The sequence below is a fragment of the Myxocyprinus asiaticus genome, chromosome 35 (genome assembly GCF_019703515.2).
Source record: "Myxocyprinus asiaticus isolate MX2 ecotype Aquarium Trade chromosome 35, UBuf_Myxa_2, whole genome shotgun sequence".
NCBI lineage: Eukaryota > Metazoa > Chordata > Actinopteri > Cypriniformes > Catostomidae > Myxocyprinus > Myxocyprinus asiaticus.
The window spans coordinates 10801649-10816223 of record NC_059378.1 but is presented as its reverse complement, the minus strand read 5'-3'; the positions used below and the strand labels follow the sequence as shown (position 1 = coordinate 10816223).

Below are 14575 nucleotides of genomic sequence, written 5' to 3'. Positions count from 1 at the left end.
TCTCAAGTTTTCCCAAGCAGGCCACACAACACAAAGTTTTTGTACCTATTTGAAATCACTTCAATACTATTTTTACAAGTGGTACATTTTCAAAACTCAGTACTAATCTCACAGCAGATTATCAAATTAATTTTTATTTTCAAACATTTCAGGATATTTTAAATTGACAGTACAACAGGCCCACACAAAATCAAAGTACATTTTTTACCACACCAATAATTATATATTATCTATATCATCTATATATACACCTTTCATTGAAAGTATTTGCCTTCCCTAATGTTATTAACATCAAACCTTTCATTAGCATTTGTTCTCATTCATTTAAATACATTGGACTATAATTTTATTGAACTAATGATTAATCAGTGAATCATTTGGTATATCTATATATTTCAAACTGGTTAGATTTTTTTTAATATGTTTGTAAAGTATAAAAATCTACAGTAAATAACACATTCGAAAAAGGATAACCAAACATAATGAATTCTTGTTACAATATTACCGATTTATATAATTTGCAACCACTATTGTTTACAGCAAGGGTTTAAAACTTCCTGATGCTAAGGACAGTATAAATTTATACTGTCATTGTACTAGAACAAAATGTATTATACTTTTTATAACCATGTTGACAGTGTGTCTTTTTTCTATGAATGTTAGATATTAAACCCAAAGAGAAACATTTTCAGTTAACATTTATTTGTATAGCACTTTACAATAAATGTACAGCTTTATAGAGAATACTGAATTACAACCCTTATTACTAACAACTAAGAAATGTGTTGTTCCCCCCCATAGTATATGAGAGAAAAAAAAAAAAAATGCAGATTTGTAGATTTCTTTTAAAACTAAGGCTGTCAGGGGAGGAAGATTGCAGGGAACTGCTGTGCCCAATGAGATCTATGCCATTATTTTCCACTATGTGCTACAATACAGTAAACCGAGGCATAACTATGGCAGTGGCTGCCACATTACAGTAACTCACCCCAATCTAAAAAGGTAGTAAACGGTCCATTTTGTCATACTGTACTGTAAGAGTAGTGTAAAGGAAAGTACAGTAAGTGACATTACAGTTTACATTAGTGCAAGTACTTGTTACACAATTCTTAAAATGTCACATACAGGGGGTAGCTCAGTGGTAAAGACGCTGGCTACCACCCCTGGAGTTCGCTAGTTTGAATCCCAGGACGTGCTGAGTGATTCCAGCCGGGTCTCCCAAGCAACTAAATTGGCACAGTTGCTAGGGAGGGTAGAGTCACATGGGGTAACCTCCTTGTGATCGCTATAATGTGGTTAGCTCTCGGTGGGGTGCGTGGCAAGTTGTGCCTGAAGCCCCAACATGTGCTATATCTCTGCAGTAACGAGCTCAACAAGCCACATGATAAGATGCGTGGGTTGACATACTCTGTACTCTCAGAACTGACAGAGAATGCCACTCTAGTGTCATACTGTATCTTCATTGATCAACCCTTTTGATTACACATTGGATTTATATTACAGGAATTATGAATGTACAGTAATGCTAATTACTGTAAAGGAGTAACAGGACACACAAATAAGCATGAGAGCATTTGAAAGCAGGCATTTGTCAGACAGCGTGCAGGTACCGAATTGAGTCAGTATGCAGTACTTCCGGTACTGCAAAAACAGTATTGGTACTTTTGACATCCCTAAAACAGAAACAAAGAATTTACTTCAAAAGGAGCACAATTTCTGAATTGAACTGTAAAGATGACAATTTAAACTGCTTCCATCTATACAGTAGGTTTAATAATTTCAGACCAGTGTTGTTCACAAACTATAACTCTTAACTAATACACTTTAAAATCCAAAATATGTAGAACCTCCTCGCCACTGCAGTCTATTAGAAGAAATTAAACTAGGCAAGCATGCATGGTTGCAAAAGTGAACTCGCAGTGGCTCCAAACAAAGCACTGAATACATTAAAAATTTTCACCAAGCTAAAAGCTACTGGTTTACAATTACACCACTCCAATGTTGACCATTGCATTTAAATCCTTCATAACAGAATTTTTATGAATACACAGGCTACTGAGATTTTTGTTTAGGAAAGATTTGCCACCTACTGGTGTAAAGAACTTTTGCAGAAATGGGCAATGAACGAATCTTTCTAGTGAAAAAAAAAAAAAAAAAAAAAAAAAAAAACACCAAGCATTAAAATCCCCATCACTACTATTTATCTTCATACTGTAGTAAACAATTTATTAGGACTATAAAAATTTTACTGCACCACACATCCAGAGTAACAGAAAGCAACCCACTTAATGAATATCCAGAAAAATGTGGGTACTGTCCATAAATGTGGGATAAGTTTGCTTCCCTTTAATATACAATACCCACTTTTTTCCTGTTTATATTTACTGTTGCATCAATTCTAAACCATCTTAATGTTGAAGAACAGTGCGGTGCTGAAATCTGACTCCCTGCCTGATTCTTACTCCCCTCTGGTCCCGCTCCCTACACCTACCCATGAACATAAAGAAATCGGCACAACACCGGGAACTGAGGTATGCACAGTGAAATAAATTCCATGTGCAAAAAAGATTTCAGAGCATTGTAAAGTGTTATATGTTCTGTGTTTTAATGGACGCCATCTAGCCCTCTGTGCATGCGTTCAGCACTAGGAAGTATAATCGAGTTTGAAATCATGATTGGGTCTAGAGACAGCAATGGCAAGATGTACAGTGAAAAAGGAGTTACATTTTGGTCTGTTCTCATCCAAAACAGACTGGATTGCTTCAGAAGACATGGATTAAAGCACTGGAGTCTTATGGATTACTTTTATTCTGCCTTTGTGCTTTTTGGAGCTTTTTTACCATTCCATAGTATTGTATGGAGAAAGACAATTTCTCCATTAAAATATCTTCTTTTGTGTCATACAAGTTTAAGACAACATAAGCGTGAGTAAATAATGAGAATTATAATTTTTGTGTGAACTATTTATGCGTTTATAAAACCAGTGCACGAAGTGCAAAGTGTAAAAGGAAGAGGAAAAAAAAAAAAAAAAAAAAAAAAAAAAAAAACTAAAATGAGCACAGCCAAATGAACAAAGCTGACTCGGGACTTTATGATTGGTTGAAACAGGTCTGAATTGTCATCTACAAAGTTTTGTGACTGAGAAGGTTAATGACAGAGCTTATCAGTTTAATAATATGAAGATGTGGGGTACTGAGGGTGCCACCAGTCCATGAGGCGCACGCTGTGGACAGGGTCCAGCACTACCTGCACCCCCTGTTCTCCTCTTAGCTTCTTCCCTCGAAAGACTGGATAATCTTGGAACTCCAGGCGCACTCGATGGTGCCTCATATCTGTACTCACATTAATGGTAAACTGAAAGAAAAAAAAGGGAGAGGATGATTCATTTTCCCTTATGACGACATCACCTTAACTTGCATTTCCAATACAACTAAAACATACAATGAAAATGAATGCAGAAAATTCAGTTGGTCTATACAGAAAGGTGTCATCAGGCATGACTTCCTCTTTATATAAAAAAATAACACAATGCTAAGTTCCTTTTAGGTTAGTGGACTATACAAACAGCAAGATCAGCAGTGCACATTTTAAAGGTCTCAACTAAAATGCTATTGAACACATTAAACATTAAAATAAATATTAATAAATTAAAACTAATCTTAAGTATTTTTCAAGTAAGTAGTTTAGGAAATTGGAATTTCCTAAGTATTACTTACCAGAATTGAGCAGATACTACAGAAAACTGGCATTGTAAAATTTTTTACATTTTAATATCGACTTGCTACCAATCCAGACCAATGAGCTAATGAGATGAGATCCAGGAACAGAATTTAGAAATATTGGTCTAAAAAAAATAAAAACCAAAAACTGGATTTTGCCGATTATCCTGTAATGCTACAAAGTATAAATTCTAAGTGAAATTGGATATTTCATCACTCACCAAAGTTAACGTCATGCCCATTACAACAGAAGTGAATATGAAATTGAGGGTGGTGACCCGCAGCAGATAACAGTCTAAGTCTGGATTAGTATGAACGTCTTTATACTGCTTGGGCAGCTGAAGACCCAGGTCACATCCATTTTTGCCCTTGGTTGGCTGTAAAATGAAAAGCAAATCATAAAAAAGAAAAAAAAAAAAAAGGAACTGGGCCATATCATATGCTGACTTTATGAATACAAAGCAGTGAGCATACCAGCTTAACAAACTTGAAGTTGAATTCCCACATTGGCTCTGATCTACTTCCAGACACTTTGTTGACCCAAAACAGCAAACACTGTTTGGACAAGAAAGGAACTTAATTTTTCAATATCCTCATGTTAAATGGGCTCAAAAGAGAAAATGTTCCATAAGTGAAAAGTATGGCTACACACCTTAGAATTGAGTAGCGTAGTTGGCGTAGATTCAGGAAGAAGAGGGCTTTTGGAAACCCGCAGGTTAAATGGCTCATATAGATGAAAAAGCGAGCGAATGACACGGGCACGAAGACAATGCATCTTTGCAATAGAATCAGGTTGAAGGCGCTCAGGGAGGTCTGCATCAAGATTATAGTGCCTAAGCAAGGGTTAAAAAAAACAGAACAAAAAGGAGCATAAAGGGGTAAGGGACAATTCTGGGGTTGCACAGAATTTAGTATGATGGGGAAAACAGAAACCAGTGTTGGGGAGTAACTAACAAAGCAGCAATGCTACATTTTTGCAGCGGGACATAATTTCAGCTATTTTCAAAAGTGCCACTTTTCCAGTTACAATTTACTTTTTTTCACCTAAACAATCTCTCACTCAAATATTGCATTGAGCAGTCAAAAATATTTAAGTGAATCATTTGGGTAGTTTATTTAAATGAATCAGTTAAATCAATTTACTAAAGCTGCACTAAGTAACTGTGCTCTCTAGCGACATCTGTGGTTGAAATTTTAAATCAAGCAATTTGCGGAAGAATACATTCCGTCCGCCGTGTTTCCACGTGGACATCAGCTGTTTGTGATCATGACTGGAAGATATTCAGAGCCAGATTTATAACGTACCATTTTCATGTTGATATAATTGTTATATGATTAAATATTTAAAGATTAAATATTACTTGCTCTGATGAAGATAAACACTCTTATTTACATATTTTGAATGAATTGTACACTTTTCTGACACTACACTCAGAGCTTTTACATAGAGAACAGGGGACTCTCCTGAATCACCACCAGTTACAAGTATATTTTAATATAACTATTCCAGTGTTTTATCGACTATTAATGTTTGTATTGTATTATCAATTTAAGAGGTGAAACTCGTGATACTGCTGATTCGAGTTCAATGACTTCATTATTTTTACATTATTAATCTTGTCAACGAAATCAATGAAAAAGTTTGACAAAAGGTTCTGATTTAGTCAACGAAGACGAGACGAAAGAGGCGCATCATGAATATTATTAAAGCATACTGTTGACAAATGACGATAAATTATACTGCAAGATATTAACAGTGCAAGATACAAACAGAAGAAACATCTTGATAATCTGCAAATAGAAAAAAAAAATTAGATATGGATTAATTTAATCAATTTCTCCACTTGAGCTGCAGGAGTTGAACTTGCTAACACTGGCAAAATTAACCATTTTAAAACAGGGTAAATACCTCATTCAAACATATCCTATTTATTCATGATTCATCAATATATTCACAACATTTATGGAACAACTTACATCTGCACAACGAAACGAATGTACATGTGTACTTGAATTAAATTATGTGCTAGTCAGAATAATTGTAATTTGCGTTGGTAATACACTTTCCATAAGAAACATGCTACACGCCAAGTAATATCCTTTCACGGAAAATTAACAAGTCTCTAAATAATGAAGAATTCAGAGTACAGTAGGCTAACTTCTCATAAGTAGCTAATACTTCAGTCTATTCATTATTATTTCAGGAGCTCAGGTTTTTCACAGCAAGGACATTAGGCATATGCACATTTATACTACATGTTTGATACATGTTTACATTAGAAAATGTTTACATATTTAGAAAAAAGTCTGATTCAAGTTTGGTCGGTTACAGTTTGACATTTTTTTTGTCCAAAGTAAAAGATATTATTTTCGTTGGCTAAAACTGTCATTTTTGTAAAACTGACTAAAATTAATGAATATAACATGACAAAATATTGACTATTTTTAAGACATTTGTCAAAAGACAAACTGACTAAAATGAAAAACTGGACAAATGAACACGGTAGTTGATAAAGCAAGTGAAACTGTAGGCCTAATGGCACTGTAAACTAAAAACATGAGCAATAATGGGGATAAAATATTTTAAACATGAAAATAATATGTACAAGAAATCAATTTCAGAAGACATACATATTAGTAAACATGCACAGTAACTTCCCCGACAACGGATCGCGATCGGTAAACACACGATTAATGTTCGATTCATAAATGCATGACAACTCTACCAGACAACATACTGTATCCAATTCCAAGCATTATAGCAGGTAAACAACTTTGCCAAACGGATAACAGATAAACATCCATCCAGACAGCAGCGATGCCATTCTGAACTGTGTGATTGTGACAGACTGAACGACATCCTCAGTTGGAACACGTGACAGCCGGCACTTCTTTCCTGTGTTTACGGACATGACGCAGAGGAACGACATAAGCCAGCGATTTCACGCCAAATCTGACCCAACAGCTCCAAAATACAAATTATTTTTATAGGCTTACCGAAATGAATCGGGGAAAGGTAAGGACATTGTTTTGAACACTGATTGTTTATGTACTTAATAATGGCAATTTGTTCATTTTTAACCAAAACTATTTTCATAGTACAGCTTTAAATTTAATGTAGTTCTGGGAAGTCTAATTAATGGTATGTTCATGTAGTTTATGTATATTAACCTGTTCAAATAATTGATTTACTAAAATCACTGTGCCTTTTTAAAAAAAAAAAAAAAAAAAAAAAGTGAAATATTTAGTTAATTGCAGCTGTTTATCACAGTTTTCAACATTTAAAAAAATCCTTGGTTTTTTTTGTATATGTTGTATTTACAGTACATTTATGAATTTAGTATTCATTTTTGTGTTCAATTTAATTTGATCACCTTAAGGGTTTGTTATCCTAATTGAAATCTTCAGTTGTTTTTGTGCCAGGCAAATGTTCTGACTGCAGAATTTAATAATATCATTTGAGTTATATTATTAAAAAGATGTCTATCCTTACATAAAGATACCTCATAATGTAGTTAGCAGCTTGTAGTGTAGCTAAATACCATTTTTTTTTTGAAAGGGTAGCTTGACTGTGGTTGAACTTAAAAGGATAATTTCATCCAAAAATTTAAATTCTCTCATTTATTCACCCTCATGCCATTCCAAATGTGTATGACTTTCTTCTGCAGAACACAAACATTTTTAGAATATCTCAGCTCTGTAGGTCCATAGTGAATGACCAAAATGTTGAAGCTCCAAAAAGCATATAAAAAGGCAGTATAAAAGTAATCTATATGACTCCAGTGGTTAAATTAATGTCTTCTGGAACAATCTAAATGAATTTGGGTGAGAACAGACCAAAAATGTAACACCTTTTTTTACTGTACATCTTGCCATTGCAGTCTCTAGGCACGATGATGATTTCAAGCACGATTAAACTTCCTAGTGTTTGATTCATGCACAGAGCGCTAGATGGCACTAGTAAGTGTAACCAAGCTTGAAAAAAATGTTGGCCAAGGAGACTGCAGATGTTAAGATTTATGATTCATTATTTTGGTCTGTTCTCACCTAAAACAGAGTGGATCATTTAGAAGACATGGATTAAACCACTGAAGTTTTATGGATTCCATGAAAATCCTAAATCTAAGTGCCTCGCTGTAACGTTTTTTTTTTGTGTGTGTAGTAATCAATCCTTTGCTGTTTGGGGTTTACAAATTTTGGTCACCATTTACTTGCTTTGAATGGACCTATACAGCTGAGATGTTCTAAAAATCTTCGTTTGTGTTCTGCAGAAGAAAGAAAAAGTCATAAACATCTGGGAAAGCATGAGGGTGAGTAAATTATGAGAATTTTAATTTTTGGGTGACCTATCCCTTTATATTATTAGTGGCTTGTAGTTTGGGAAGCTACAGCTTAAAAGCAGTTCCCTCAACACTGACAGAAATGTCCACTTGCTAAATAAAGTTTTCACACCGTTTTCGGATGGCTACCTTTTGTAGAGACGTGCCCAAAATGCAGCTGTGCACGTGACGGTCCAAGAATTCTTGCAGATCAAAGCAAATCTGCAAACATCTTCTGGGCGAATATATGCAGCAAGCACAAGCCAAATATCAACAGGATACTCCTCCCCATTTGTGCTCACACTATTTTCTGGGATTCATAGGAGACAGAAGTCACTCAAAAACAGGAATAATATCAGGTACATTACAAATCTGACATGATGTGGATGATGTAATGCAAATTACCTTTATGTCTCTTGTTTTTCTTTTTGTGGGACCCTTTGATTTCATCCCCTTCTTCTGAGTCCAGTTCATCACTGCTCTCTCGGGCAGCATTACCCACACCAACTGCAGAGGAGAGCACCTCCTGCACCGGACCATGGGATGCCTCGAGTCCACAGAGTAATTTCACTGAAACAGAACAAAGATGGAAATGTTTTTACACGTTAAAGTGCTAAATGTTGCAGTAGTGATTAATTCTGATAAACTCCACATACTGGATTTTCTAAGCAGGTTTTAGAGATATCCTAGCCTAAACAGTCTAACGCTGTGTCTCAATCAGCTCCCTGTGTCATGAATCAGTATTTGATGAACACGAATTTGGGCACTGGTAAGAGTACTGATCCACTGAACATCGGGACACTTATGACTCAATCACCTGCAACACGATAACGAGCTCGTGCAAAGAAGCGCAGCTGTTATTAATCAGCATCATCCCTGTATAAATCGTTCATTTTCCTTTAAGATATTCAAACATACAGTGTTATTATAACAGATAAATGGCATAAATAAAGATATGAAAATATGCAGGAGTGTATTTTAAACCTTCTTTAAACAACTCAAATATTTAAAAGGTTGTTTCACTTTCATGGTACTTATGAATGAAAGACATTACAAACAACATATCTTTTAAAGAGAAAATAAGGCTTGGACTTCATAGTTTTACACGTGTGCTCATCATCTAACGACTTGAGAGACTTAATAAGACAAGACGACGTTTCCAGTAAGGGAACATAGTGAGCAACGATGTTCCCTAGTTTTTAGGAAGCGAACTTTTCAGTGCACTGGAACGATTTTGCGATTGAGACAGCCCTAAAAAATGGCTGACTCCCTGATCAGTGCCCTGACTACTGAATTAGGGAGCTGATTGAGACACACCCTAAAACAAGTCCTGTCACATCCTGCAGAGTTCCATTCAAGATCTAATCAAACACACCTGAGTCAGCTATTCAGTCTTTGGGTTCGCTTGTAAATTACAGGCAGGTGTGTAAGAGCAGGATTTGACTTCTCTGCAGGAAGGTTGATCCCTAGGAGAAAGGCTGAGTGCTGTAATCTAAACAAAATCCATTGGTCTCTTTGATTTTTTTGTGTTCGCACAGCGGTGGGTTTCAGTTGTAGAGTAAAGAAACGTCTACTTTATCGCTGGCAGCATCCAAGGGTAGAATATTGCCATTTTTAATGTACAATTGATCAGAAATACTCCATCTAGACAACCTTAACTCAGATTCCAATGATTTTCCAGGGATGATGAAACAAAGAATTTCAGGGTCTTCATCTAATTAGAATGAAATCTAAATAATTGAGTAATGGAAGCATGATTGTCAGCAATTGCATTAGGTTTGAATTACAAATGAGATATTAACATTATGCAAACGCATCAATAATAAATATACTATGTTAAAAGTAAAATTACCTTTAAAAACTCTCTCTTTGGTCTTAAAGGGATAGTTCACCGTAAAATGAAAATTCGGTCATTGTTTACTCACCCCTGTTGTTATAACCCCATATGATTTTTCTTAACACAAAGGGAGAAATTGTGAAAAAAATTTGTGCTCAGGGATGTCATACAGTGCCAGTTTATGGTGACCACCTCTTCAAGCTTCAGAAGGACACAAAAGTATAATTCAGAAGTCTAATAAATTATTGTATGTGACTCGTGTCTTGTTCTGAAGGAATACGATAAGATTTGGTGAGAAACAAACTGAAATCTAATGTATTATTTAATTGATCTCCTGTGCCCATTCATGAGACAGACTGCACGAGCTTTAGAGCTCCTTGCACAGCCACTGGCAAGGTGGGGTGTTCAAGCGGAAACAGAACTTACAAACATGTCTGAAGAGTTTGTAGTCGAAAAATATATGCATTTCTCTGCCCAGAACCAGAGAGAAAGGCGGAGGGAGCGGGAATGTCTGTCACCTCTTCTCCATTCTAAACCTGTGTGTGTGACAGACCTCCATCTGAACACAAGTCTGCGAAAACAGTAGGTAGGCGTAACATTCTCGGCCAAAATCAAGTCGTTTTAACCGGCATGTGAGGTGCTTGCTTCAATATAATGTTATCAGAATGATTTTGGACCAGTGCCAGTTCATAGCAGACATGACTCATGGCGCCATGCCAAATATAGAAACCAAGTGATCAACAGAATGTCCCGTCGCTCGTTGCAGCTGCTTAGGACAAAAACTCTGATTAACATGGAAAATATTTTTTATTGCGTGTCCTTTTGCGTCTGGTTAGCGCACGTTGTGTCTGTAGCTACCTTCAGCCCCATCTCTCTGCTTGATTGAGGACTCCGAATCTAACAAATAAAACTCTTCAGACATGTTTTGTAAGTTCTGCTCTCTGGTTTGTGTGCAGCCATGTTGCGTTTTCTGTTGTTAATATCGATGATGGTCCTATTGAAGTGAAGCGAACTTTCGCTTGAACGCCCCACCGCGCGAGCGGCTGCAGCGCTCTACTCTCGTGTAGGGAGCTCAAGCTCGCCTGCAGTCTGTCTCATGAACGCACATAGGAGATCAACGGTCGTTTAAGATTTTCACTAAATAATACATTAGATTTTGGTTTGTTTCTCACTAAACCTTATCATATTCTTTCAAAACAAGACAATAGTAGCATACAATAATTTATTAGACTCCTGAATTATACTTTTGCGTTCTTTTGAAGCACGAAGAAGTGGTCACCATTGCATGACATCACTGAGCACAACAATTTCTCCCTCTGTGTTGAGAAAAATGGGCCGTTTACACGACAACGTTTTCAACTAACAACGGAAAACTTTTTATGCGTTTTGGCTGTTCGTTTACACGACAACGGCGTTTTGGGGCCTGAAAACGCAATCTTTTGAAAACGGGTTTCAAAGTGCAAGTTTTTGAAAATGCCTTTATCGTCTCCGTGTAAACACACAAAAACGCGAATTTGTGAAAACGATGACGTCATGCGCACGCGTATTACATGTTCAGCCTATAGGCATGCGCGCGAGAACCTCAAAACAACGCGTGAGACATTCAAAACTACAATGGCGGACTACAGGACTGCGTTTGTATTGATCAAGATTCAGTTTATTGACGTTTCTCCAGCAAAGTGTAGATTTACTGCATCACTACTACGACCAGCGATCGCCATCTTCTGGATCTCCCGTTGTCTTCGCTGCTAAAGCACGATAAGTATGTTCCATTGTGTTCTGTCACCATGACAAATTCCTTGTGTAAGCATACTTGGCAATAAAGCTCATTCTGATTCTTTTTGCTCTTCACGTCACCAAACAACAATGTTCTAAGCATAACCAGGTGTTTCTACACAGGCGGCAGCCAATGAGTGTGAGTTTTCTCTTCTTCAGCATTTAATGAAACACCACTGGTCATGTGATTTTAACATGGTGAAACACATTGAAGGGGGTGACCCGCACCATGTAGAATAAAACACTTTTTGTAGAAAATTATGAGTACAGTCTTCATCTCATGTGAGTGTACACCATTCGGATCAAACTTCACAAAAACACAATTAATTTGTTAATGTGTAAAACTTTTTAAATTGGCTCCAAACTACTGAATGCACCTTTAAGTTGGCTATGTTTATTGCTCAGAGAATAATTTGAAGCATGCACAGCTCTCAATTTTCCTCATGGACTGTAACATTTTGTATAGAACACACCGTTATTTAACACATCAGAAAATTACATTAATTACACATATTAAAGTGCCGTTTTAAAGAAACGGCTTAAAATGTTTGTTTATTGTCAAGCTCAGCAAAGGTAATTGAGGTTTATTGTCAAGTTTAACAAAGGTAGTTGAATTTATCAACAGCTGACAATAGTCCAGAACCAACAAGAATGCAGGTGGAAGTTCCTTTACCCAACTATCATGGTCGGACGTGACAACACATGGACACATGAAAAAGACCTATTACTCAACATCTCAGATTTTACCTTCTTTTTCAATTGCATTTACGACAGCCTTTTTAACTCTTCCCGACTTCACAATGGCTGGATCAGCGTTGGCATAGTCAGACACAGTTACTGTAAGAAAAGATTAACAATTATAAGATTTTTACACAAGACACATAAAATGTGGAACTTTCAATAATGTTGATTATCACAAAAGTACATTTCAACTGGTCCCTTCTTTTCTTCAAACAAACAAACAAAAACAATCTGGGTTACAGTGAGGCACTTACAACGGAAGTGAATGGGGCCAATCCAACATTAAAATACAAAGTATAGCCAAAAGACCTAAACAATGTTCATGTTAATACACACACACACAAAAAAAAAATCCTATTAAATTTACGGTAAACTGGCAGCTGTGGTTGCCAGAAATTCACGTAAAAAATATGGTAACCACGTTTCAGGCTTTATGGATGTAATTCTGATGCCTGTATATTTTACGGCACATTATCGTTGTTTATATTATTAAATGATAAACTTGATATTAACCTTCTGAAACTGTGAAAATCTGCTTTTTACTTTATAATGTATTGTTAATCACTGTAGTAATTACAAAAGGTGACATGATGATTAGACATGAAGTTCATCAGTAGTGGCCCTTCCAGGAGCAAAGACCAATAAACATAGAGACAGTGCTCAGTGTCACTCACACAAACACTAAACACCATCAGGGTAACATGTGAAATTAAAATAATACAATAAACTACATCAAATATAACACAGAACACCCCAAAGTACATAACTGATATTAAAAATAATTAGAAACATAACTATTCCGACAAAATATAATGAAATGTAATGGGTCACGCAGGGAATTGTGGGAATGCCCGATTATTGTTTTTACTGTAATTTTAACAATTTATTGTAAAAAGTACATGTACTCTCTTGTTAAACATGGTATAAATTTGTAGTGTTAATTATACAGGAAAATCAGACTTTTTACATCTAAATTTTGTTTTTTACAATTTTCTTTCTGTAAAACTGCATGTATTGTCTTTTTAAATATATTATAATTTTGTACTGTATATTTTAAGGTAACTACACGTTTACCAATTAAGGGTTTTACTGTAGCATTTTTACAGTCTTTTACCGTTAAAATTAGGACATTTTTTACAGTGTATGATACAAGTGTTATAAAATCGCCTACTAACCTTATCTGTGTAGTTATATCCAATTTTACAACTTCGTTGCCATGACGACATAACACTGTAATCCTTTTCATTTAGTAGTCCGCAGCAAAAAAGACAATTTTAAAAAAACTTAACAGCTCAAATGATACACGAGATTTAACATAAGAATTCATGTAAATGCTTTTATCAAAAGTTTATATTATAAGCTTTACATTTCTGCCTTTTAACCCCTTCAAAAATTGGCCCCATTCACTTCCATTGTAAGTACCTCCCTGTAAATTCGATTTTTGCTTTTTCCTAATTTCTTAAAAAAAAAAAAAAAATTTTTTTTTCTTTCGGGTGTGTGCGTGTGGTAATCAACATTATACCACAAATGCTGTCGGATTAGGCAAAAATCCTTTAGTCAAGCACGAAATGCCTTTGGCTATCAAGGCATCACCGTACAGCCTCTGCCTCGCTTCAGTTACTACCTGACTCCGAGCAAATATCCTCGGCTCTAAACTTCAGCCGTTTTCGGTTCCCTTTCTTGGGCATGACGACAGCGGGGGTCTATGGCCGTTTATCGAGGCTGTGTGCCCTGCCATCTTCCCAGCAGAGGTAACGAAATACCGATAAAAACAGAGGTGAAATTAAAGAAAGCTCCTCCAGGATCTTCGGCCATCATGGAACTGACGTTCAAGGTTGCGTGCTTTCTCGCGAGATTTCAGTGAGCAAGAGTCACCAGTGAGACGATTCATCCAATCAGGCACAGTATATTCATAACAGCCTGCTTGTGAGGAAAAAAATATGACGTCATCTCAGCAGTTTCTTTTTTTATAATTTAGTGTCTTGAAGGTGTGGCCTTTTATTCAGGCTATTTAGTAGTGGAAATAACTAGTTTTACGAAATAACAATAATAATAATATATTTAAATAAATGTTTAATGAACGAAATTTAAACTGTATTAAGAATGATTGTATTCTGTGAGCGTGCATTACAAAATATCATGCTATTTTAAATAATAATAAAAAAACTGTTTTAATATATTTT

At 35.9% G+C, this 14575-nt stretch overlaps 1 protein-coding gene across 4 annotated transcripts; it reads right to left on the bottom strand.

The window, feature by feature from the left end:
- Window positions 1-154: 154 nt before the first annotated feature.
- LOC127426152 (transmembrane protein 183A-like) lies at window positions 155-14203 on the bottom strand. 4 transcript variants are annotated; one of them, XM_051672731.1, is made up of 10 exons: window positions 14017-14203; window positions 12399-12488; window positions 8444-8608; window positions 8189-8348; window positions 4372-4552; window positions 4194-4274; window positions 3941-4096; window positions 3247-3354; window positions 2091-2134; window positions 155-1673 (listed from the first exon to the last, which is right to left on the bottom strand). In XM_051672731.1, the coding sequence occupies exons 1-10, from the start codon at window positions 14078-14080 to the stop codon at window positions 1592-1594; spliced, it is 1131 nt and encodes a 376-aa protein (XP_051528691.1). In that variant the 5' UTR covers window positions 14081-14203; the 3' UTR covers window positions 155-1591. The 4 variants fall into 4 exon arrangements, 3 of the variants coding, with proteins under 3 accessions (XP_051528691.1, XP_051528694.1, XP_051528693.1); XM_051672734.1 differs by lacking the exon at window positions 2091-2134; XR_007894745.1 differs by lacking the exons at window positions 155-1673; window positions 2091-2134 and adding an exon at window positions 3717-3844 and having other exon boundaries at window positions 3216-3354.
- Window positions 14204-14575: the final 372 nt, after the last annotated feature.